General features: G+C 44.8%; 2 protein-coding genes across 10 annotated transcripts in view; both read right to left on the bottom strand.

The window, feature by feature from the left end:
- LOC307224011 (uncharacterized protein) overlaps positions 1-25,694 on the bottom strand; it is a 396,785-nt gene that overhangs the window by 192,024 nt on the left and 179,067 nt on the right. The window lies entirely within an intron of this gene.
- Positions 10,193-25,106, bottom strand: NPY2R (neuropeptide Y receptor Y2). 9 transcript variants are annotated; one of them, XM_079990572.1, is made up of 5 exons: positions 24,892-25,106; positions 20,754-20,850; positions 18,455-18,556; positions 14,723-15,167; positions 10,193-13,639 (listed from the first exon to the last, which is right to left on the bottom strand). In XM_079990572.1, exon 5 carries the CDS (start codon positions 13,589-13,591, stop codon positions 12,428-12,430), a length of 1,164 nt encoding a protein of 387 aa, XP_079846698.1. In that variant the 5' UTR covers positions 13,592-13,639; positions 14,723-15,167; positions 18,455-18,556; positions 20,754-20,850; positions 24,892-25,106; the 3' UTR covers positions 10,193-12,427. The 9 variants fall into 9 exon arrangements, with proteins under 9 accessions (XP_079846698.1, XP_079846700.1, XP_079846701.1 ...); XM_079990574.1 differs by having other exon boundaries at positions 14,723-14,915; XM_079990575.1 differs by having other exon boundaries at positions 14,723-14,867.

The following is a 25,694-nucleotide window of genomic DNA, read 5'->3' as shown; positions in this document are numbered from 1 at the left end:
ATTCTTGCATCAGATCCATGGCACATGTAGCACCCTGTTGACTAATATTCAGCTTGCCACATACTGCCAAACAGATTTATTCATTCATTAAAACCATATCCACCATTCTACTCATGAAGAGCACAGAGAACGGAAAATGCCTCAAGGAGGCATATTGATGTGGTCAATGTGTTCCTAAAGGCAGTAAGAAGGACGCAGTCAGAGCTGCCTCCAGGTCCCAGCTCACAGAGGACCAACGCGAGGCTGTCGTAATGTACAAAAGTCTTTATTGAAGTTCAATTTCCATTTTAAAGCCGCAGCGCGCAGCCCTACATCTTAAACCCTAGATCGGCGAAGTCCCGTCTGAGTCTCCTCCCCTCTGACACCAGTTTAAGATCCTAGCCCTGCTCCACCTTTTCCGCTGCTCTCTCCTCTTCTGGGTCCTCCTGCCCGCTGGGGCATTGCCTTTTATGGACTCTTCCGACGCTGAGTCGCTTAGCTCCTCCCCCTGCCTCCTGCGAGCTTTAGGACCCGGTTCCCAATCCTCATTCTCTGCTGTCCCGCGCTCCTGTACATTTGAACTTGCCTCTCGCGCCAGCCCAGTGACCTTTCTCCTAACCGTTACACTACTTCGGTCACTGCTTCCCTCTTCCGGGACACTGGCCGGATCTGACCTCCCCTCCGTTGTCCGACTTTCTGATGGAGGCGTGGTCAGCCCTGCCTCCTCTTTTCTCCCTGGTGGGGAATGCACTGGCCCCGATCCTTGGGACTCTTCCCCCCCACTCTGCTCTGGTGGGGAAGCTGGTCCTGATTTCCAACTACTGCTCTGGGAGTCCCTGCTGCCCCCTTGCTCCTGGGGCGTTCCCCTTGGGAACCCCCTACCCCTGGCCACTGGCGCCCCCTTCTGTGAATCTTCCGATTCGCTGGAGAGGCTCATGGAATCCCTCGGTCCACTGTCCTCTTCTCCTACGCTCCCCTCGGATTCTTCCCCTTCGCTCTCCATCTCCTCTCTTCCCTGTGCCTCTGCTCCTGAGCCCCTGACAGACACTGAACCGGAGAATGAAATCCATACCTTCGTCATCCTTTCTCCTCTTGGTTCCCATGTTCTGGCTTGACAAACAGACTAGTTGGTCTCTGTGCTGCATTGATTAAAGACAGCCTTCCCCAGTCTGGTGCTCTCCAAAATATTTTGGACTATAACTCAGTTTTACCTGATCACTGGACATGCAATCTGGGGCTGATGAGAGGTGTTGTGCAGAGCATCTGGGAGGCATGAGGTATTGCTTGGGCTGGATCACTTGGGCTGGAGTAACCAGGAAGTGGGAGATTATGGGCAGCAACAAACAGGCCTCGTGTCAGCATCTGGGCCCAGAATCTGGTTGCCACCACATCCTTTCCTTGTATTTTTAAAAACATTTTATAGTCAGGGAGCAGGCAGCTGGGCACATAAAAGGGGGCATATGTTCACTTTATCATTTCAATCAATCTTTATTATTACAATCACAGATCAACCACTAAGTTACAATCAAGCAAATACAATTTTAACATTTACAGGCCAGCAAAAGTCTATTTGATATTAACAGTACAACAAAGGGCTAGGATATGTGTGTGTGTTTTCCCACACTCATTCATTCACACTAAAATGGATTACTGAGGAAATAACATGCTGATTCACATACTCCACAAACGGAATCCCTATCAAATGGGAAAATTCTGGGCATCAGCATACTATTATTTTCATTTCAAAATGTATATTAGCCTTTTCGACATCAACTGTGCTTAGGATAGCAGAAGCAGACTCTCATTTTATTCTTCTAGTTATGACGGTGCTATGATCTGAGTGAGTTTAAGACATGGCACTGTGCATTCTAAGGATATTTCCTTTTTCTCAGGATTTGAATGTGTTTTTTCATCTTGTTTGTTTGTCCTTCTGATGTATCAGGAATGCACGACAGTCATAAAGCATGGTGTGTGGCGAGGATGGAAGAAAAGAAACATTAATTGAATACATATGGCCATTTAAAGCTACACACCCACACTGTATGTTCAGGGTCTAAAACGGCAGGACTGCACCACTAACAGAGATACAGTGTCAACACTCCATTGCTCCCATGCCAGATATTTCTCGAGAAACAGCCAACTCCAGGGTTGCTATATCCTGAAGAGCAAAAAAGAGGGCAGCCCGAGCTGCTGCCAGCCTCAGCCAGAAAAAGAGGCATGTGGGTGCATGGGGCCACCTCTGTGCCCATGCACCTCTTTCTCCAGCTCAGGCTGGCAGCAGCTGCAGCATGCAGAGCAGCCTGAGTCAAAGCCCAAACCAAAGCCACCAAAGCCTGAGCCGCTGCCAGCCCGGGAAGAAGAAGAAGAGTTTGGATTTGATATCCCACTTTATCACTACCCGAAGGAGTCTCAAAGCGGCTAACATTCTCCTTTCCCTTCCTCCCCCACAACAAACACTCTGTGAGGTGAGTGGGGCTGAGAGACTTCAGAGAAGTGTGACTAACCCAAGATCACCCAGCAGCTGCACATGGAGGAGCGGAGACGCGAACCCGGTTCCCCAGATTATGAGTCCACCACTCTTAACCACTACACCACACTGGCTCATGGACCCCAGCTCCTACCTGATCTTCACTGAGACAGCCTTACTCTGCTGTGGTGCTTTTGCTTCTGGGGCACAGTGCCCTCCCGAGCATGTGCATGCCCCCCAACCCCCCCCAAAAAACCCCAGACATTTCCTTTGAAATGTGAAAATTCATCCAGATGGGCATGTTGACCCCTAAAAAGAGGACATGTCCAGGTTTTCCAGGACGTACGGCAACCCTAGCCAGCACCTCAAAATGCTGTTTGCTAACAGGGTTCAGAATGTAGCTCCCTGTGCATTTCTTCTTCTCTAATTCAGGGTGCTTCCATGTGACCTTCTAATTCGGCACTCACACTGTTTCATTTGCACAAAACTTGCATGGAGGTTCTGTAACTTCTGTGGTTTACTGAGCCTCCATCCTGATTTGTTTGCACTGAGGCTATACGATTTCTCATCACTCAATTAGCATCCCACACTTTCTAATGCATGTCTCTTATCATACAAAAAAGTCAATTTGTTCTAAAAAAAAGTTTGGTTTGTTTTACAAAATTGCCTGGGTGCTTTTAAAACCAATTTCTCTGTGCAAACCTAAAACCATCAGTATGCAGTTGAATTCCTCCTGCAAAATAATGACAGTCTGGATTGGGAGAGGACCTCAAACTGCAGTGTGCATTGTTCTTTTCACACAGAGACACCTAGATTATAACATTCTTAGCCAGGTGGGGGAAAGAGAAGTGGGGGAAGTATGTCCCTTTGCCAAATTTGCTCTCACCTCCCACAGGAACCCCCAGCTATTTCCTAGCCATTTACCTGTAATTTTCCCTGCAAGAGATGTGCCTGGTAACTTGGACTGTTGAGTTAGTTACAGTCATCCTGGCTCCAAATGACCTTCCTTTGACTGAAGGGGGAAAAGAACTGCTATTATGTTTGGCATGGTGAAAGGCATTTTGACACAGCATGGAACATTTTACATTTTGGGGATCATATCAGCTTATTACTTCCATTTTAAAGCAATTTGTAGTTATGAAAGTTCCAGCCAGTGCAATCTCTTGTCCAATCTTAAGACAATACTGCTGATAATGAGTTGACATGTTCTGGGACCTTGAGAGGATTCGTGGAATCACCTCTGGAAGGGAGATCAGAGAGCGGTTTTCATTTTCACTGTGTTTTTCTTATAGTTCTGAGCCAAAGTATTCAGCCCAGATCCTTTTCTAACTCTGGGGGCAAAAAATGCCATCCAAAGTATTGGAGTAATCTTCAGGGAGGGTGAACTCTAAAAGCTTTAGGGTAGTTTGAAAATGAGGTGGTCAATGTTTGATTTTGATTTTTGGCCAGTGGGGGCAGCCATTTACGCACCCCACCCCCTCCCCAATGTCCCCACAGTCATTTATTGCTGACTATTTTATACCTCCCTTTGGAAGGAAATTAGCTAATTTGATATGCAAAAAGGCAATCTGGACGCAACATTTTACATTTCTTTAGATTATACTACATTAACATTTTCATTTTTAGAACCACTTATGGATAAGAGTTTTGCAGCCAGTGTGTGTAGAGGTTAAGGCAGATCAAGACTCTGTAGTGTAGGGTCTAGTGTTGGATGTAACTCTGGAAAATTCTGCAATAATTAAAGGTTGCAAAACAAAAAAAATTCCTTCCAGTAGCACCTTAAAGACCAACTAAGTTAGTTCTTGGTATGAGCTTTCGTGTGCATGCACACTTCTTCAGGTTGCAAGTTAGCCGTGTCCATTAACTTCAGTGGGTCTACTCTGACTTTAACTTTTTGGATAAGAAATATGCGTATATTAAAACTCTCAACTAAAGCACCAGCTAGGAAGTCTAGTCTTATTGCATTGCTACAAAATATTGCTATCTGGGTGAAATAAGGCCTTTAATTCAGGTGAGGGCCTTCTTGGTGGCTGCACCTAGGAACTGGAATTCTTTGCCAAGGGAGGCCCGTCTCCAATAACTTTACACCAGCAGGCAAAGACATGATCTAGGCAGGCTGTAAAAATGGCTTGTAAATATGATGTAATTGGTTTTAGGTGGCCTTTTCCTTTTGTTGATTTTATGTTTTACCTGTCCTTTTATTCTTTTCTTGTGTGTTTTATTTTACACACACACACACACACACACACACACACATTTTGATGGAAAGGTGAGATGCCAATTTAACAAATACATTTGAAAATGTGTGTCGCAGTGCTGTTTTTTGCAATGCACCATGTCCTTTATGTTGTGAATGCTTGTTCGGTATTACACAACTGTGGATTTGAGACGAAAGGGAGTTATTGTGCTTTAACAGAGCTGCCTTCATTTTTCTGATCTTGTAAAGGCAACCTTGAACTTGACACCACTCAGGAAAGCATACTGTATGAGCTATGACTGCCGGGAGCCCCCTCGGACTCTGGAGCCAGCATTTTAATACAGGCAAGGCAGTGCCAGGGTGGTGCAGGAGATTCAAGGCAGTATGTAGAGTTTCTGTTCCAGCAGCATTTCTCTCCTTAATGGAATGTACCATCTGTGCTCAGGTTTGAATTCCCAGCAAGGATCCATTAGAACGCTGCTTATGTACCTGCTCAGTTCTGTGTGGATCACCAAGTGCCCCAATACCACCTCCCCATTTCCTTGAAATATGTGCCCCATTATATTTCATTTCTACAAATTTGCTGAAACAGGAGGCAGAGCCAGGTGTTTATGCTAAGCTATACAAGAGCTCAGAGTTCTACATCAGATCCCTGCAGACTCACCATATAGTGTTTCATTCTACCCATTTGGCTACCTGTCTCTAGCCATTTATCCTCTTTACAACGATAATGCAATGATTAATAAGTATTTGTTCAACACTTTGAAAGTGTGACTTGCTCCGATGTTTGACTGTTTTACTTCCACAAAGCTTATGCACTGGTTAGACTATGTTTGTTACTGAGCATTTGCTATGATTTGTGGTTAAATGGCAATCGGCACTCATCCTGATTTGCTTGCAGGGTGTTCACACATCTTCCAGTTAATTATTCGTTCACCTCACACTTTCCCAATGGGGCATGTTTTTAAGAAGCAGATTTGTTGCGCCAGAGTGACTGTGCTTTAATCCACTTCAATTCTGCAAAGCTAAATTTCTAGTGCAGTCGTACCTTGGATCTCGAATGCCTTGCCTCCCGAACAAATTGGCTCCCAAATGATTGAAACCCAGAAGTGAGTGTTCCAGTTTTTTAACGTTCTTTAGGAATCCAAATGTCTGACGTGGTTTCAGCTGCTTCCAATTGGCTGCAGGAGCTTCCTGCAGCCAATCAGAAGCCGCACTTTGGTTTTTGAATGTTTAGGAAGTCAGACAGACTTCCGGAATGGATTTTGTTCGACTTCCAAGGAACGACTGTATACGCTTGAATCAGAACTGGCTTACATGGTGAGTTGTGCCACTACACCAGCTTCCCAGCAGGTAGGTCCCTGTTGCTTACCTGGAAGGGAATAGTGACGCCATGCGGTAGGGAGTTTGTTGTGGTGCAAAAATACTGCAAGGAGCACGGGACTTGTTCTGCTGGTGTAGCATGCTGACTTCCCTGCTGCCTCTTCCCTTCCCTCTACTTCCTGGCAACAGTGACTCATTTGGCAGGAAGCGAGCAGCTCCACCCCACCTCACGCAGTGAGCTGTTTCTGCATAGACCCAGTAGCAGATACAACATCAGTAGACCTTAGAGTTTAAACTTGCAACCCACTATACAGACATCCCTGGGAGTAGGCCTCACTCAAAACCATGGAACTTGCTTCTGAGTAGAGACATATAGGGTTGCACTCTTCTAGACTTTCTGAGAAAGGGAACAGACGAACCTCGCTGGAAGCCAGGCATGTTTCAAGTGACCCTCTACATGGCTGGAGAAGAGCAAAGTGTTTTGCAAGTTTTGAACAGAGCCAGTTCGCCCAGCTAACTTCCAAAAATGAACAAGGCAGAGAGAAAGGCTATTTAATCAAACAGTGTGGGTGATGTGATCTTCAGCCAGAGCTCAGTGGTGAAGTAAGTGCTTTACATACAAATAAAGTTTCAGCATCAAGGTCTGGGAAAGAAAATCTGGACAGCTGCTGCCAATCATTGTAGTTAATACGGAGCTAACTGGGCCAATGGTCTTTTGCCAGCTTCCTATGTTCCTGTCCTTTTTTCATTTGCCAGGAAATATAATATGAAAAGGAGTTTTATCCCACAGCTTGACAAACAATATGCACTGCCATTTGTACACTACATTTAACTTTCTCATTGTTATTCCTACATAATAAGAAAATCAGAAGAGAGCCAGTGTGGTGTAGTGGTTAAGAGCGGTAGTCTCGTAATCTGGAGGAACCGGGTTCGCTTCCCTGCTCCTCCACATGCAGCTGCTGGGTGACCTTGGGCTAGTCACACTTCTTTAAAGTCTCTCAGCCCCACTCACCTCACAGAGTGTTTGTTGTGGGGCAGGAAGGGAAAGGAGAATGTTAGCCACTTTGAGACTCCTTAGGGTAGTGATAAAGTGGGATATCAAATCCAAACTCTTCAAATCCAAAATAAAGCCTTTGTGCCTCTTATGTCTTGTGAAACTATGCATTCTGTACCAAGTCATTTCACATGACTTCGGGTCATCACAATATTTATTCATCAACATGCCCCAAAAAACGCATAAGCAGGACTGCCCGTGCCATTATCTATTTCTGCAAAAGTTAAATAGGATCTTAATTTGCTTGGCACTGTTTTCAAATGCTCATTTCTAAAATAGAATAATTAGCAAAATGGATGAGGCAACAACATGATTGTTCAACAGTTCCTAAGCAGAAGCAAAGGCAGAGTGCTGTGCGGCTGCAGGTAGCTGAAGCTGTACCATGTGGGGAAATGTGGAGAGATTCTGTATTTTCGCTGAAACAATAGTAGTTAGCTGGCTTGGTTAGTTTCCACTTGGGAGGGGAAATCAACTTGTCCCGTTGGCCATGCTGGCTGTGGCTGATGGGAATTGGAGTCAAACAACATCTGGAAAGCCACATGCTCCCCACTCTGAAAAAGAGCAACTGTCCTTTCTGCGTCTATTTATGGTGCTTAGGAAGCAGTTCACATGCTCTGACTGAAGTCTGCATTCATTATACATGCCTTGCATTTGCCGGAGATAATAACATGTGAGTCGCTTCAGGTGCTCTGCATCAGAGAACTCTTGCATATGTACTCTCTGGGAAAAAGGCATTGACTTGGAAGTAACCTGAAGGGTTGGAGCTGCATGCTATGAGTGTTGAAGCGTCTCACTCAAGCTGCCACAGTATTCCCAGGGCACAACTTTAGTTATGGCACAAAACTCCTTGGAGCAAAAATTAACTTGGTTGGACCTGTCTCCATTTGCTTCTTATTACAGAGAGGTGCCTTTCACAAAGAGCCTCTTTGGGCATACAGGGGTACCTCGGGTTACATACGCTTCAGGTTACAGACTCCGCTAACCCAGAAATATTGTTTCAGGTTAAGAACTTTGCTTCAGGATAAGAACAGAAATCGTGCTCTGGTGGTGCAGCAGCAGCAGCAGGTGGCCCCATTAGCTAAAGTGGTGCTTCAGGTTAAGAACAGTTTCAGGTTAAGTACGGACCTCCAGAACGAATTAAGTGCTTAACCTGAGGTACCACTGTATTGGAAGGCCCAGATGTTTTCAAGCTGCATCACTCTTTCCTTCCTCTCCCCCCACCCCACCAACTGAATGCCACCTGCAGACACATTTATAGGAAACAGGACTGCCAAGCGCAGCTCTGTGTCATCTAGGAGCGAGTATGTGATTGCGGCACATACTTTTAAATTATTTTAAATGTTTTCCATATGTTCTTATTTTTAATGGTGTTGTTGAACTTTTGTGTTTGCTGAACTTGTGCTTGAAGTGCATGCAGGCACAATTGTCCCACCTCATAGTTATTAAAGGGAACTGATTACTTGTCGTATAATCAGAAAGTAGATCAGCAACTACTGACTGATCTCTGGGTGATTTGCGGTTGTTCGGCAATGTTCCTGCCTTCTGACTCTAACATTATCGGCAGCAAAATAACTTTCCATGCCTATACAAGGCTGTTGAAATGTAGAGAGGAAACAAGGAGAGGACTCCTAGGGGAAATCTTTGTGAGACCAGCCCAGTTCTTGCACTGAAAACAAATTCCTGGGCTCAGAATGTCCTCAGAGGCACCCTGCTCTTTCATTCTAACAACATGTCTTTTGCACTTGGCTTCCGCTGGTAGATCTTGGAGTTCAAACAAAACTGAGAAACCCCAATCTGAGAAGCCTCAAGTTCCACACACACACACACACACACACCCTACAGGGCACAGTATCCATAGACTCAGGCATCTCCCATGTTTAAGCACAGGAAGCAATTGATTAGCTGCTTCCATGCTCAGCCCCCATGACTGATATTTCAGGGCGCCTCCAGGGCCAAACCCTGGCTGTGATCTGATGTTTCATGACATGCAGGTCTGCCCTGGTCATATATTGGCCCGCCACATACTTACCTTCATTTCAGGCACATTTTTTCCTGCATGTTTGGTAAATGTTAGGGCTGGTGGTGAGCATCTCAAGATTGTATTTACATTTAAGATAAATTACTGTTCACTCTTTAGAGAGAGAGAAAAATGAGGTTTTAACATTTCATGGCTAAGGTCTAAGTTTGGTACCTGGCAAACATTGTTTATTCTTTTTCCTTTTTTTGAAGTCCGATATGGGTTTAAATGTTCAGGAGAGCTAGATTTTGTGTTGTGCATTTAATAGGTTTTTGGACCATGTTAAACATTCTATAACATGTGTATTACTTACGTTCTATTTTTAAGAATCGTGTTACTAACGCTGTTCATTGTTTCTGTCCATAGCTCCTGAAGGAGTTAACTTCAAAACATGTAGAAGTACCTTTTTTATTTTTCGTGTCACTAAGCACCAGAGCTTGCCTCCTCTTTTCTGTCTTGGTCCTTTTTCTGAGCCAAGCTGACTTGGGGTAATGAAGGCCAGATGAAGCAAAAGCTAGGTCAAGGAACTAACCCCATAGAAGCAAGCGGTGAGCAAGGGAGAAATATGCCATAGCTCAATGGTAGAGCATTTGCCTTGCATGCAGAAGGTCTCAGGTTCAATCCCCAGCATCTCCAGGTATGCCTGGGTTGATCCTCCAATTGAAACTGGAGAGCTGCCACCAGTCACTGCAGACAACACAGTGCAAGCTGGACCCCTGGTCTAAGAGCCCAGCTGGATCAGGCCAAAGGCCCATCTATAGCACTCTTGTATCACAGGGCCCGTATAGGTGTCCATGGGAGGAAGCCCTTAAGCAGAACCTGAGTGCAACAGCCGTTGCCCCACCTGCGATTCCCAGCAATGGATATTCAGAGGGATACTGTCACCAACAGCAAAACAGAACAATCGTAGCTTAGCAGCCATTGACTCAGTAATAAGGCAGCTTCCTATGTAGCAAGCATTGTGACTCATGTAGCATTTGTTCCTTGAATACCATCCCCCTGCACCCTCCATTTTTCATGGCTTACCCACATTTAAAGAAATGGCTCCAATGACGCACCACATCTAGCTTGGCCCAAAAAGTGGGTGAGGAAAACACACCAGCAGTGATCCTTTGTTTTGATAACTTTAATGATTCCAGGGGGTTGGGGGGGGGGTTAAAAAAAGGCAAACCATATATGCTGAAGAAGTGTGCATTGCCATTCATAGCTGTGCATTTACAGGAGAGTCAAGTCATATACCTGAGCAAACAGAATGGAACTCTTAACAAACACACATGCAAACTTCATTTGGTGGTATACACAGCAGCATACGGATGTCTAGCTTGCATTCTATTTGAACGTATTTAATTGCACAGAGTGCAATGACGGGCACAGATCCCAGGCAAGATGCGTGACATAAAAGCACAAACCACAAGAACAGAAACAAAACAAAAAAACACACATTACCATTGAGCAAGACGGGCAGTGTTTCTACTGTCCTTTTTTAGCATCTAGCAATAAAGCAGGAAGAGTTTCAAACATGATGTGTTAACAGTGCCACAGCTCAATCTGCAATCCATTTAAAATTAACACAAGGATCCGAGTCAATTTAACACCACTGAGAATAAACAGGATTACCTTCAATCACTCAGGTATGGATCAGGCTATAAGATACCTGAAAGATCAGGCATTTGCAGTTCCCTCACATAAAGGCATGCATGCACCCAAAATACCCAGACTTGACTTGCGAATAAACAGGGATCCACACCAGTACACTTGCTTGACTTCTTAGTTCCTCACCCATTACTAATCTTCCCATTAGCAGGTTCAGATTTTTAACTGAAATGTTTGAAAGACCATGAATTGGTACCACAGCACCCCTGTGCATCCTGTTAAATTTTTGGCAACACTGGTCTGGAAAGGCAGAGGGAGGGGGCACAAGACAAAACTGCAAAATTGCTGAGTGCTAAGATCATTGAGAGGGGCAGTTTTTGGTCTCTGCTGAAACAAATTAGCAGAAGAAATAAGCATAGTGCTATTGGTAAGCGGATGAATAGTACAAAATCATTGTAAAGGAACAAAGAAAACTATGTCCGCTTCTGTCGGAACCAATTGCAGAAAAGTTTGGACCACTTTAATGTAAAACTCTCCCCCCCCCGACCTTCTCCTTCCCAAAAAGGACTGTAAAAACAGTTCACAGCATAAGTGCAAACTCCCTGAGGTCCTGGGTGCCCAAGCACCCACAAAATTCCCCATGAAAGGGCCGGGCACCCACAAATTTCAGTGCCAGAGCCATGCACACTCATGTCACCCACAGCCCTGGGCATCCACAGTCGTAGGGCCAAGCTGGCACATATGGTTCACAGGATGCCATGCAGGTGCTCAATCCATCAGTAACAGATTGCACATTACCAAGCTGGGTACCACTTTCATTATACAAACTTCAAGTTTTGCCTTCCAGAATTTCATTACAAGTGGCTAAAAGGTAGATGTTAAAAACAAGGTCAGCGAAACTTCAACAGGGAAACACAACTTTCACGTAAATCAAAGGGGGGGGGGAGAAACCATAGTACACCACGGCTTTTAGGAAACCCACTTCTTTCATAAAGAAAGATGCTGCAAGTTTCAACTTCAACAACCATTTGCAGCTTTGCCACTAGAGGGTAGTTTGATCCTGTGGCCTAAAAGGACTGTGCAATGTTCCAAGCAGTCAAATGTTTATTGTCATCTGCCTCCAACTACCAATGTCTTGTCTCCTCACTTTTTAAAATGTGCATTGACAATGGCAAACCCTTTTCTTCTGCGTTACTGCTGGCTGTGCTTCTGAATTCACTGTACGCAACCAAACACCAGCTTAGTCTTTTATAGTTCTTTGGAGTTGAAGTTATACTTGATGACAAATGGCCTTGAAAATGTAGGGAACGTTCTTCATAAGCTTTCTATGAATCAGCAGCACATCTGAGCACACCCAACAATACATCAGCATCCAACTATTTCCCCTTGCACTCACTCACATTCTTCGTCCAGCTTCACTGCTTTCTTAGGGTCAAACAAGAAATGCAATAGAGATGTGTGAATGCACTTCTCTCTCTTTAAAATCAGTGCAAATGCAAATTGGGTGAGGATTGGATCAGAGCCCCAGGGGGAAATGGCTTAACCCTTTCTGCCTACATTGTTTTCCTACTCGTGACTCCCTGCCCCACCATCTGCTACTTGCACTTTTGCTTTTCCTATCAGGGCAAATGCCAGCTGGGAGGAGCAATTTCCATCAGGAAGATTGGACAGGGGAAAGATTAAATGGCTTAATCTCCCCTCTGCCCCTGGTCCCAATCCATATCGCCACTATACCTGTAAAAAGAGAGTGACGGGTATGTGTATGTGTATGCCCACTGCCACATCTAGTTTCACCCCCTAAACACTTGTAGGCTGTGAAAATGGGGGTCCATTGCAATGCTCCTCTTTGGCTTCCAGCTTTTTCTTGGCTTTCAGTGCAGGAGATACTTCTGGGTGGATGGAATCCAGCCGCTGTTCACACCGGAAAGCAGTCAGGAAAGCCGTTCTGTAGTTGCTGTTCATCCAGCCATAGAGGAGCGGGTTGGCAAAAGTGGAGCACATAGCAATGACATGAAAGAGCGTGTAGATCAGTTTGTATTCCTGCAAATCCAACACGTTGCTGTCAATATCGCTGACGAGTTGAAAGATGTGGAAGGGCAGCCAGCAGACCCCAAACACCACCACGACACACACCAGCATCTTGGTAGTTTTCCGACGCCTCTGGTGGTAATGGTCCCCCGCCGCCCCGGGACTGATGTGGTTCTTTAGCTTACTCCAGATACGGATATAGGCATAGGAGATGATGGCCAGAGGCAAGACATATTGGATCAGGAACATCAAGACACTGTAGATGGTGCTGTAATTGACCAGCCCTTCCCTGGGCCAGGCCTCGGCACAGACCACTATCTTGAAGTCCTGGTTGAGCTCAATGGAGAAATACTCCCGGAAGATAGCCAGAGGACTGGCCAAGATGGCACTGACAGCCCAGGCCACCCCAATGATCAAGAAGCTGATCCTCTTGGAGATTTTGCTCTCCAGGTGATACACAATGCAGCGGTGCCGGTCCAAGGCTATCACAGTCAACGTCACTATGGATACCTGAACGGCAAGGCCTTGGGCGTACGGCACGAGGTGGCACAGCACAGGACCCAGCTTCCATTCTCCCAGCAATGTGTAAACTAATGTGAACGGCAGGCAGAGTGTGTTCACCAGCAGATCGGCCACGGCCAAGTTGGCAATGAAGAAGTTGGTCACCGTGCGCATGCTCTTGAACTTGATCACCACGTGAATCACCAAGGAGTTGCCCACTAACCCGAGCAAAATGATGACGCAGTAGGCACAGATGAGGACGATCTGCACCTCCACCAAATTGGTGCTATCCGTCAGATCTCGCTTGGGGTCAGCAAGCAGGTCATCGTAGGGATGCTCGAAGCCTGGTGGCAAGTTCAGCCTGGAGTAGAAGTCCGTTTTAGTTAGTCTTGTCCGGTTCTCCATAATTTTGGATCCTCCCATCAGCCCCATGTTCTCTGTAGGTGTGACAAATTTCAACACACAAGCCGCATTCTTCCCCTACAAAGAATACCAAGATGATGGACATGTTAAAAAAGGGCAAAGTCAGGAGGTTTACCCCAAGGTAGGGGTTGGTTAAATGAATTGGACTGGGAGGTCCCTGGTTCAAATTGCACCTCAGCCCTGAATTCTTAGGGGCCCTAGGCAAGCAAATATATCTCAGACTCAGTTGCTTCATCTTTAATATAGACATAATACACACATTCTGATCACACACAGCTTTCAGATACTATGACCTGTTGATCTGCAAAGAAGCAGTGGAGTGTTCCCATCACAATGTTATGTTATGAGGAAAGGTTCCTCTCTCACAAGCTGAGTGCTGTGGTGGTGAGAGAACCTGTTCTCTGCTGCATTTTTCTTCCCATCACAGCACTGTACTGGGAGCTGAGATTCCTCTTCTCCTAGACTGGTCTTTTAAGCAACAGCCAGACACCACAAACAACAGAAAGCCAGCCAGCCCTTTCAACGGGCAATGATAAGTCACTGTTCTAGCATGCAAAGTAAAATGTAAACAAACCATTTGCTGCTCCCCCAAATTGTGTGTCAGCTTTGGCAGAAGCTGTCCTGTACATGTGATGATAATGTTAGGCCAGGCAGAAATATCCACAATAACTGGGAAGATGTTGTACAGTTCTAATTGGCAAACATTGGCTGGTACTGTATGTCAGCTCTCAGATCCTATCAAATGTTGAGTGTTACATGTCAGACATTATCAATGTGTCCTGACCTTCTACTAAAAATTAAATGTCAAATCCTATTTCAGAATGTAGAATATTTGCATAGGCAAAGAAATTTCAGGGAATATTCACCAATGACATTAATAAAGAAGAACTTTGAGGATGGGGGTGGAATCATTTCAGCTTCAGCAGAAAGCATGTAGCAATGCTTTTAAATACCTCTAGACTGCTCTTCTGCCCTTCACAGCTAAGGATTTTGAACTGCATAAGGCAAAATTCATTGGAGAGGAACTCTAATGGATCATTCATGAAAACATACAAATAAAATTATAGGTCTCAGCTACACAACTCACTGAAAATCAATTTCATGAACCAGATATATACAGAACAGGGCAATGGCACTCACCTGACCTGCTGCCTGTATTGCTGCCGTTTACTTGGAAGTAGAGGGAAGGTGGCAGCAGTGAGGTCAGCGAGGTACGAACACATCAGTGGTGTTAATCCAGTGTTCTTGCAGGTACATTTCCACTGTGCCAACCTCTTTCCTCCACCTTCTGGTAAGCAGCAGTGACAGAAGGTTAGCTGAGTGGCTCCATCAACTGATGCAGAAAGCTAGTCACCTCATGTGATTTTCCCACAAACAGAGCCAGTGTTTTGTGGTGGTTAAAGTGCCAGACTAGAACCAGCAAGACCAGGATTCTAGTCCCCACATGACAATAAAGCTGGCCGAGTGGCCTTGGGGCAGCCACAGTCTCTCAGCTTAGCCTACTTCACAGGGTTCTTGTGAGGATAAAATGAAGGTGGAGAGAGAACCACATTTGTCGTCTTGAGCTCCTTGGAGGAAAGGTGGGCTATTATTGAAATAAATAAAGACATATGTACACACATAGTACTCTTCATGCCCAGGAAATATACATAGGAAGCACTTCCCAGCTGCTACTGCTAGAAATTTAGTTCATTTTTGTGACTCTCAGCATGCTGCTCATGATACTGATGATTTGAAAGTATCAGGAGAATTTTAGAAGCTACATGTCATAGACAACACACATTTTCTTTTAAACTCTAGAAAAGAGTGACAGAGTGACTGAAAAAGCAGGCACATCTACAACCATCTAAACAGAACTGAAACATGAAGTTCCCCCCGTCTCTTTAAAAGGTCAGTGTAGCAAAGCAGCTAGCTTTCAGGAGTACAAGCTGTACCCTGCAATAAACAATAAGGGAACAGAGAGCATGTTTAATACCAAGGAGTTTTTCTATACAACGTTGACTTTGAAATTAAATTTTTAAAAACACATTAAAAATAACCTGAGGTAATGTTTCTTTGGCAGTGGACTGCATTTGGAGTGATATTTCGAGGAGAAGAAAACATTCCCCTCTTCTCTGCTGCAGAACCTTTCAAGGAACGATCAAAGAAAGGGGAAAAACTTCTGCCTTTAGTTTATATATAAGCAGAGCAGTAAAGAGTGAACGAGTATTGCTAACCAATGCTAAAGTTGTCAAAACTCTTCAGTTTATTATCAGCTTCAGAGAATAAGCTCAAGAGAGACATGAAAATGAGCAAGTGTGTAAAGCTAGTCTCTTTGAGCCTGCAATCTTACTGACTTATCTGGGAGTAAATCCCACTGAATTCAATGGGACTTCCTTCCATGTAGGTATATTATAGGATTGCACTGACCATCTGCTTTGACACCCCCGTTTATATGAACAAGATGTTGTAAGTCTTCCTCATTACATGAGAACACATCCTGAACTGTGAGGATAGAATTCCTAAATCCAGGTTGTCACCGTTGCAACACAAACAAGGGCATTTTTTAATTATTCCAGAATATAAAAGGTATTTTTTGGTTACCAATTTATCATATAGTTTTGTGTTGAGCAACCTAAGATACTTCCACAGAATCCATATGATGCCCTTATTAGCCTGTTGCTTTCTAGTGTTTTCTGGAAAATCCTTTGTCTTTTCCCCATTTTTTTTTCCTGCATGTCTAATCAATGGCAATTTTTGTGGGCAGCTTCAACCAGTTAAACCTATTAAGGTTTTCAGGGTACCTAGCATTTAAATTAAATGCTTCCTCTTAGAAAGATCAGCCCATCATATTGGTTCTTCTTAATCTGTGCTGGAGGAGGCAGAATGAATAGGATCCATTTTGCCCCTTGAATAACATCTCTACAATTACCCCAATGTCACTTTCTGTTCTTGCTGGGTGTGCGAGAGAGATTTACGATTATTAATACAGTGGTACCTCGGGTTAAGTACTTAATTCATTCCAGAGGTCCGTACTTAACCTGAAACTGTTCTTAACCTGAAGCACCACTTTAGCTAATGGGGCCTCCCGCTGCTGCCGCGCCGCCAGAGCACGATTTCTGTTCTCATCCTGAAGCAAAGTTCTTAACCTGAAGCACTATTTCTAGGTTAGCGGAGTGTGTAACCTGAAGCATATGTAACCTGAAGCGTATGTAACCCGAGGTACCACTGTAGTATAATTTCCATATGTGGCAAAATAATGATTTTTTAAAAAGTGATATACTCACCCCCACATGCAAAAACTGTAAAGGGCATTCAGGCTGTTTTGGATAAAGAAGCCATTCAAGGGGCAGATCAGAAACTATTCACCACTGATCCCCAGAGCATAGACCAGCAAAAAGCAAGAAAACAGACTGAACTTGCTAAGAGTATTTCCATGAGTTTTGGGTATGGAACTTACTTGTGAATAGACATCACATAAGGATCTTGGCCAGGGGGAAGAATACCACTGAATAACTTGGTGTGGTATTCAGTATCACTTTCTGCAAACTGAGGAAAAACAGTGCCTTGGCACTTTGTGTGGAAGCACCCACAGGGTGGAAACAGGGGAGCACTAACCACAAGGAAGCCAGTTTGAAATGTGATTAATTACCTGGAGCGATTTACGAGGCTCCCACAACCATTCAGAAATATAGCCAAGTATGGAAAAGATACAGCCCTACCTACTATGAAGGAATGGTTGATAAAATTACTGGACTTAGCAGAGATGGCAAAATTAATGTGTTTAATTAGAGAAAAAACATTACTGACATTTATTAAGGATTGGAAACTTCTTGCGGGCTTTTCTGCTTGAATGAGAAAACGAACTTGTAATATCTGGATTAGAACACTGAAAAAAAGATTGGCTCATAGAAAATAGAATAGTTGGATGTTAATGAGTGGATACTATATGTAATGGACAGAGAACCTTTTTATCTTTCCATGTTCTTTTCTTTCTCTCTCTCTTTTTACCTCTTTCTTTCTTTCTTTCTTTCTCCACCCACCACTTTTTTTCTTCCTTTTGTTCCTGTTCATTTTTAGATTAGATTTTTAAAGTATTTCTTTTACTCCGTTGTACAATAGAAAGATACTTTGTACTGGGTAAGACCTTTTGCGTAGCTTTTGATAAGTACCAATTAAAAATATATATTCTACCAAGAAATGTAGGAAAGTGTATATCCCCATTCAGTAAACTGAATTTACCTTGTAGCTGCTGAACAGAACTATAGAGGACACTTCTTTGTAATCAAAGGTACATAACAGAAAGTTGGAATCCTTTCCCACAGGCAGCGGCATAACTAGCCGCTCGGGTGCCTGGTGCGACTCGTGCGTCCTGCAGCCGGGGATGGGGCGCACTGCATGAAGCCTCTCTGACACCTCCCCCTCAGCTGTAGGGCAGCGAAGGGAGACACGGAGGGCAGACGCAAATCCCACACTGCTGTTTCAGGCAGTGCAGAGCCTTCAGGTGCCTGCCCAAGCCACCACATCACCCACCCACCCACCCCCCTCAGTGATGACACCCGGGGCAGTCCCCACCCCACCCCTTCCTACAGCAGTGCCCACAGAAGTGGGATGACCCTTTTTCTGCATTCCCTTGGGACGTAATCTGTTGGACGCTGCACACCAGCAGAGAGCAGAGCCAGAAACAAAAGTGGGGAGAATCTGAACCAAGGATGTGTGACAGGACAGCCCCTCCTCCCCCTTGTTATCTAACAACCCTTTCATTCTCTCTCTCTCTCTGCCATCATCTTTCCCTCCATTTCCTCCCTCATTGCCACCCACATGAAATTAGGCCACAGGCTGTATGAAAGTGGGCTATGGGCCTCATTAGTTCCCAAACTACACGTTGCCCACCTGCACTCTACTCTGCCGCAGGGTTGGTAATCCTCTGTTTCAAGTCACGGCTGGCGGCAGCTGCTATCAACACCTGCAAACTGCATGTGGACGAGAGAAGACCTGAAACAAAGCAACAGAGCATGGTGACACTAATAATAAGTTGGCAAGCTAACAGTCTTGTCATCCTCATATTTCCACAAGGCAGCAAATATGCAAGGCACACATTTGCCATGTTTCCTGTCGCTACAGCCAGTGGCTTTATCAGATGGACACAGCCCTGCAGAGTGAAAAGGCAACCACCATGGTGATACTATTGTTACCTGAACCTACTCTTTGTGTCAGATGAACATGCCTCAGGCATTATTTCCCCAGCTGCTCCTCTGTATGAAGGCAAGCCCTAGCCTGAGTCAATTAGAAGTTAATGAACCATTCTAGACCTATTGAAATTCTATATTGCCTTTCCCAATAGCAATGCATTTGTAGGCTACATTCTGTTAACTTATGTGCCCTGCTCCTTATGTTTACAATACGTGGGGAGCAAATGTATTATGGCTTGCAAAAAAAATGGTGGTGCAACTTAAGATTGCTGCACTGCAAAGCACAACTGCAGGTTTTTCTAGGGATGGGGGTGAACTCCCAGTTGCCAAAGGAATTTGTGACCATTCGTTTCCTACACATCCTTAATAATGCATTGATTATCCTACTCTATGCCTTTAACCAGGGACAGCCTACAAAGCAATTTCATCTGCTGCCAAGGTCACACCAAATGTTAATGAAGTAAAAAAGGTTGCCTTCAGCTTTCCTCATTCAAAGAGATAAGGTGTTTAAAAACTTGTGTGTCAGAGGAATTCATTTATTTTAAGGTTTGTTTTATATGTAAGGCACAGACAATACCCAAGTGGCCACATTTTATAACTGTGAAGCAGTAAATACTATATGCAGCTATGTGCTTCTTTTCTCCGTTTTCTTTGTTTTTTAAAACCAAAAACAAACTCAAGGAACAGGGGATCTGTGATCCTCCAGGCATTCCTGGACTACAACTCCTATCACCCCTGGGTTGGATTTGGGAGCCCACCAACATCTGGAGAGCACAGATTTCCCAACCTTGCTCAAGAGGCTGCAGGTTGCAGGAGAGGAATAGCCACACAGTGGACTTCTTTTACTTATTCATTCATCTAAGGAACAAAACAACAAAAAAGCAATTTGCATTTCACCAGAAGTGGCTCATCAGTGGGACAAAGCCGCTACACTAGCTTTCCAGCTATTGGTTTGCCGGAGAGATGATGCAGTGGAAGCTTGGCATGGTGCAAATGCATCAGCAGGAACACCAGATTGGCTGCATCAGTGTGTTTGCACTGGGCTGACCTTCCCACCCTCTCATTCTGAGAAAGTAACAGCAATGCACCTGCTGGGAAGCTGGTTCTCCCCACCCCTAATCAGCAAGTCTGCCTCTGCATTTCATCTTAAAAATATTAAAGCCCTATGCATTCCAGTTACTGAAAAGCATATCTAGAGGACTTTATAAACCTTTCCCTTCTTGCTGTTTTTTCCACTACCCTGGTGTTTTCCAAAATGTGTGGGGAAATGTATGGGTTCTCAAAAGTTTTCCCTTGCAAAGGGAGAAAAGGGGGGGCAATTTGCGGGCTGGGTGAGCAGGCAAATGGCAAGGATGGAAATAGTTAAGCAGTCCCTCCCCTCTCCCCTGCTCCAAATTACAGCCCAGACATGGGTTTTCATTTTGAAAATGATCAGAGGAAGGCTTGATTTGTGTGCCTCCTGTGTGTTGTTCACTTTGACCCTGTAAAGCTATTGTTGCTGGATGACACTGAACTTGTTATGAAACCTGATCACCTGTGAAGGGGGCAGGTTATAGAAAGAGCCCCTTTCTCCCTTTACTCAAAAACTATATGGAGAACAGAAGGGGCCCTAAGAATCCTGAAGCTGGCCACCTCTGCCTTGGAGTACATCTATGCAGCAACTTTAAAGAAGATCAGCATCTACCATGTGTCCAACCCCCCACTGTCCATATCTGACCACAACTTCAGCCCCCTCTGGTTCATCTCCTTGCCCATCCACACCACCTGTTACAGGAATGCCCTGTAACAGGTAATAAACATGGAAAGAGTCGTGCTTATTGGCTGTCAAAAGGGGGGCAGGGGGGGAAGCTCCCAGTTTCATCCCTCTTCCCACACTTCAGTTTAAGACACAAGAGCCAGACTGGGAATGGTATGCCATGGATGTCCCCTTAGAAGCTTGTGGCTGGGAAATTTTTCATTCTCTTGCAAACATCACCGCCTCCCCAGCTGATCTGCATTACCTTTGCTGAGGCTTCTCAAGCTGTAAAGGTTACATCTCTGTGGTACGGATGGTGGCGGTCACAGGACTAGTAATAATATACTTTAAGTCAATCACACCTGTGGACAGGTGAAACAAAAGTATATCATGGTTGAAATGCAGATGCAAAACTATCTTCCTGCACAAGTAAGGTAGGAAACTGGGTGACCAGAAATCACATTTGCCCACAAGGAATGAAGCCATTGCTAAAAGGTTGTTTTAGTGTCTGTCCCTTATGGAAAGGGTGGGGGAAACCACTGAAACCTGATCCTAGCCATGTTTACTCAGAAGTTGGTCCCAAAGTAGAAGACAGTGTACTGAACTACATAATGGATCAAACTTTAAGCTTGTTGCGTCTACTTCCTTCGCCTACAACCCAAGATCTGCCAACAAGCTCCAAGTGTAAAAGATACAATATTGTCCTAGTTTGCAAATAACATGAAGCCAAACCATGGCTATCCATGAACGAGTGAGTATTCAGGTAGCCACAGCCAAAACTCATCTGAATCTGAACTTGTGGTTTGTCTGGGCCACTATGAGTTGCTGTGGGTCACTCATTCAACACTTAGATATGGCTTGACCTAACATTATGTGTGAAGTGGGCCAGTGAGAATTCAATGACAGGGTGCTTCTGAACCTTGGTATTTGTTTTCACTTCCAGAAATGAACTGAGGTTGCAGTCCTTTCACACAAAAGATAAACCCTGGTTAAGTTTCTTCATTTCAGCAGCCCCACTTAAGTGGAAAAAGTGATTTTGTTGTTGCCATTGCTAAACAGCTAGGAATCATGAATCCTTGCAGGTTCATTGCAAATCACCCAACTTACCTAGGTAAGAATAAGTCCCAGTAAACTCAATGGGGCTTACCCTTCAACAGACATATACAGGGCTGCACAGTAAATAAGCAAACAATTACAAAGTCTGCTAATTATGCATGTAGCATGCAGCTAAGATGCATAACATACAATTCAAAGAACCCTGCATTTACTCCCAATTAAGAAAAAAGCATGTTAAAATTTCTTTGATGAAAAATTACAGTATTTTAAAAAACTGTATTGAAAGGCTGCTTCATTTTTCTACAAAACTTCTTCTTCCATATCTCTCTTTTCATCAAGCTTTTCATCCTCCTTTTGGCTAGAAAATGATCAGATAATGTTTTTTCTTCTCTTGACACCATCTTTTCTTTATATCCTTGTTAAAGTGCTCTGCTGAGTTTGCTTCATCCAAGGAAGAATTTTTTGGGTAGCAGCACCAGAGGGGAGGAAAAAATTAAGATACTTCAAGAATCCAACAACACAAGCAGAGGAGAAATTGCATTTGGTTAACAAATGCCAAAAATTGGAAAGATCGAGGGTGTTTGATGGGGCTGTTACTAAGAATCCTACTGTATTGTATATAAAATCCTCATTATTTCTCTCTGTCTCTTTCTTTCACCTATTCTGAAGCACACTTGTTTTCGCTAATGCTGTTTTTTTTACTCGAATGAGTGCACAAAAACATCTAGCAATCATGCTTCTCATAATCCATATTCCAGCACTGCTCTGCGGATTTTAGAACTCCTGCTGGACTCATTCTGCAATGGCCTGGTTCACACATCACATTAAACAGGGAAGTGGTGCCCTTCAAATGTTGCTTCATATGTCTGCTCCCATGATCCCTGACCACTAACAAAGCTGGCTGGGGCCGATGGGAGTTGGAGTCCAACAACAATTGCAGTACACTACATTGGCCACCCTACATTAAACCACAGTTAGCATAACCTATGGTTTAATATTGTTATATGTCATCCCAATCTCCGAGCAGGAATCCAAGCACTTTCTCAGGGTTTGTGTTTCCTTTTGTAAAGGAGGCAAAGCAGAGACTGTGGTGTGTTTATGATATATGGTTAAGACCACCTGAGCCTACTGTGAAGGGGTTCCAGCATTACACTCCATGGGGGTCTCTTGCTTCTCCCATAGACAAAGTGAACTTGGATCCAACAGAGAAATCAGCCATGCTCTCCGTCTGTTTCACAACCTGCCACAGTTTCTTGCCAGTACTTCACTGCCAAGTGCCATCCTAAAACTTCTGGCCTTTTGTCTCTTGCTAGCTACCTCTCTAGATGAAGGAGGGGCTCACATCCCTCTGCCTTTTGGCACAGAGTAACTACTTTGTTAATCACCCTGCCTCTTTTTGACTTGGCCATCATTAAGCTTTATACCCCTAACAACTCTCACTCAGCAAGCCATCATCAGGTTGGCCTGGCTTGTATTTCTAACATAAGCCGTTTGGTACAGTTTAACTCCCCAAAGCTTGATTAGTTCTCACTTTTATCAGACCCAGGAATTTACAAACTCGTAACAATATGAATGACCAGGGCATCCTTCAGTGAGAGGGTAAGAGGGGCCTCTTAACAATTTTATAGGCTCACAGAATCTGTAGTCCAGGTTAATAACAGGGACTCAGTCCCATGTTCTTTATTTTGAGGGACCAAACAAGGGTGTCCATTATCTCTGGTACGTTTTGTTCTGCCTTTTTTTTGATCCCCTCAACATTTTACTTCACAGTAATGAATTGATTAACACAGAACTGGAAGAACTTGGGAGAACACCTGCAGCTTGTATTAGAAGACAGAAAATATGGATTGTTGCTTTGATGGAAATCTGATTAAATGGGTAAAGACTCTCAGGATGTTAATGACTATATTGAAATATGGCATCCATTTACAACTTTCTCAGATGAAAATAATACAGTCTGGCATCCACCACGTGCACACAATTGGTTAAGGAACAATGAACTCCACTGTTGAAACCGTTTTGTCCTACTTAAGCAAGGAGGGGTAATTTGTTACTGTCCATTCCACATCTCAAATACACTCTAGCAAACCATCTTTACAAGTAAACTCATCTATAAACATATCTACAAACTCATCTATAAACTTATTTGCTCAGAAGAGAATTCTGATGATTTCCATGGGATCTGCTTTCACCCAACAGAAACTTAAAGTGACCTTCTAATGTAAAAGTTTGCAATGTTTTACTAACTTTCTTCCAATGAAGAGAAGCTGCTGGTTTGAAAGAAATACAGAGCTGTTGAGAAAGGCAGGAGTTAAAGAAGGAAAGGCTACGATTTCGATGCTCCAAACAATCTGATCCGTTATTTATGCCATATGGCCTGCTTTTAAAAAAAGCATTACTGCTAGCTGACATTATCCTGGGTTGAAGTAAGTTTGATGCACTTAACACTTCCTTCCCCAGCCTTCAATAATAATGACAATAGCTGTTTAAAAATCCACCCAGCATTCTTGCAGAGCTGGCTGGTACGTTATTAATTGATATCATCCTCCTATGGGATGTACACGGGGTGGAGCAGGGTAGAGTAGAAGTTGAACGCAACAAAGCACAACAAGAAAAGCAGAGAGATGTGTAGCAATATGATTGCCAAACACTTAAATACAGACGACTCCTGAATGCTTTGTTGCTGCAGTTCATAATTCAATTATTCCGGCGGAGTTCAACAAATTTCCATAGGGTGAGTGCGGAGTCTGTAGCTTGTAGCCGGCAACCTGAGGTTCTTAGTGTCTAATTACCAATGCTGTCAACTTTTCCCTTTTCTTGCGAGGAATCCTATTCGGAATAGGGGAATTTCCCTTTTAAAAAGGGAAACGTTGACAGCTATTTTAATTACCATCATCCCCATCCCCATTATGACATTCAGAGGCTGCTACCACGGACCAAACACACACGCATCTTCCCGCGTCAGTTTATGTCCTGTTACTCTGAGTCCCCGTGCGCAGCAATGCTCAAGGGCTCGCTCATTAATTCGAAACAGAGGAGGACCAGAGAAGAGAACTGCCAGTTTCCAGGTGACCCTTTTCTCCCTGTGGAGATCGAGTGGCCAAAGCACGAGCGAGGCTCTCCTTTCGCCTCCCTGGGCAGCGCCAGGACCTTTGCTTAGAAAGCAGGAGTGGAGGAGATGGGGGCAGAAGTGTCCAAGTTTTCCAGGCAGGGCAGAGACGGGTGCCTCGCCTGGATGGAGGAGGGACGCCAGGAGTTGCCCTCCTCCAAGTACCCAAGGTGGGGGGCTGTTCTTTCCCCCCTTCCTCCCTAGATCGACCAGATACTTTTGTAGGGCTTTGACTTACCGATCTCCCATGCCTTTGCTTCCCTTCTGGCCCCCCTCGCCGGGGCTTGACTCCTCTCCCCGCCTCAGTCCGACGCTCCGTCTCTGCCGCCTGAAGTTTGCAGCGGCTCTTCCATCTCCGAGACAAGGGAGGCGCCGGCGTGTTCACCTGCCGAAGCTCGCCCGGCCACTGAGCGGGAGCGGGCAGAGGACGCCGAGGGGAAGGAAAGCAGGCAGCGGGGGAGGGAGGGAGGGAGGGAGGGAGGGCACCGCTCGTGCCCGGCGGGGCGGGGCTTCGCTCGGAATCTCTTCGGAATGCCGGCGGGCAGCCGCGCGGGGGAGGCATCCCGACGAGGAAACGAGCGCCTCTGAACATGTGCAGAGAGCCCCGCAGCTATGCCATGAATGGCGTCAGCCCCGGGGGGCGCCTCCCTCTTCGTAACTGAAGCGGAGTGTGAAAAAAGGAAGAGAGAGGAGCACTTCGGTCCCGCAGCCCCGCAAATGTGTCTACTCAGAAGTAAGACCATTGAGTTCAGCGGGGTTTGCGCTCAGTGCCGAAGGGATTGCAGTCCGACGACGAGCCACGGGTTTATTGTCTCGGCTGAAATTTCATGAAAGGGAAGGTGATGGGGATGGGGGGGGGCGGTTCAGATAGATTCAGATGGTTTATATCATGTCACAACAAAGTGGGTTTTCTGTGAATCCGAGTGGGTCTCTCGCGGTTAATGTCTGAAAAGACAAGCTCTCCAAGTGCTGTGGCGACCTAAACGATTTTCCATTTTCCTTTTCATTCAGGACTTCTAGGTGTCAGTGTTGTTGGTTTTT

Source organism: Podarcis cretensis (assembly GCF_951804945.1).
Source record: "Podarcis cretensis genome assembly, chromosome: 9".
Classification (NCBI taxonomy): Eukaryota; Metazoa; Chordata; class Lepidosauria; order Squamata; family Lacertidae; genus Podarcis; species Podarcis cretensis.
Note: the sequence above shows the minus strand (reverse complement) of the source record. Positions and strands in the feature narration are given on the sequence as shown.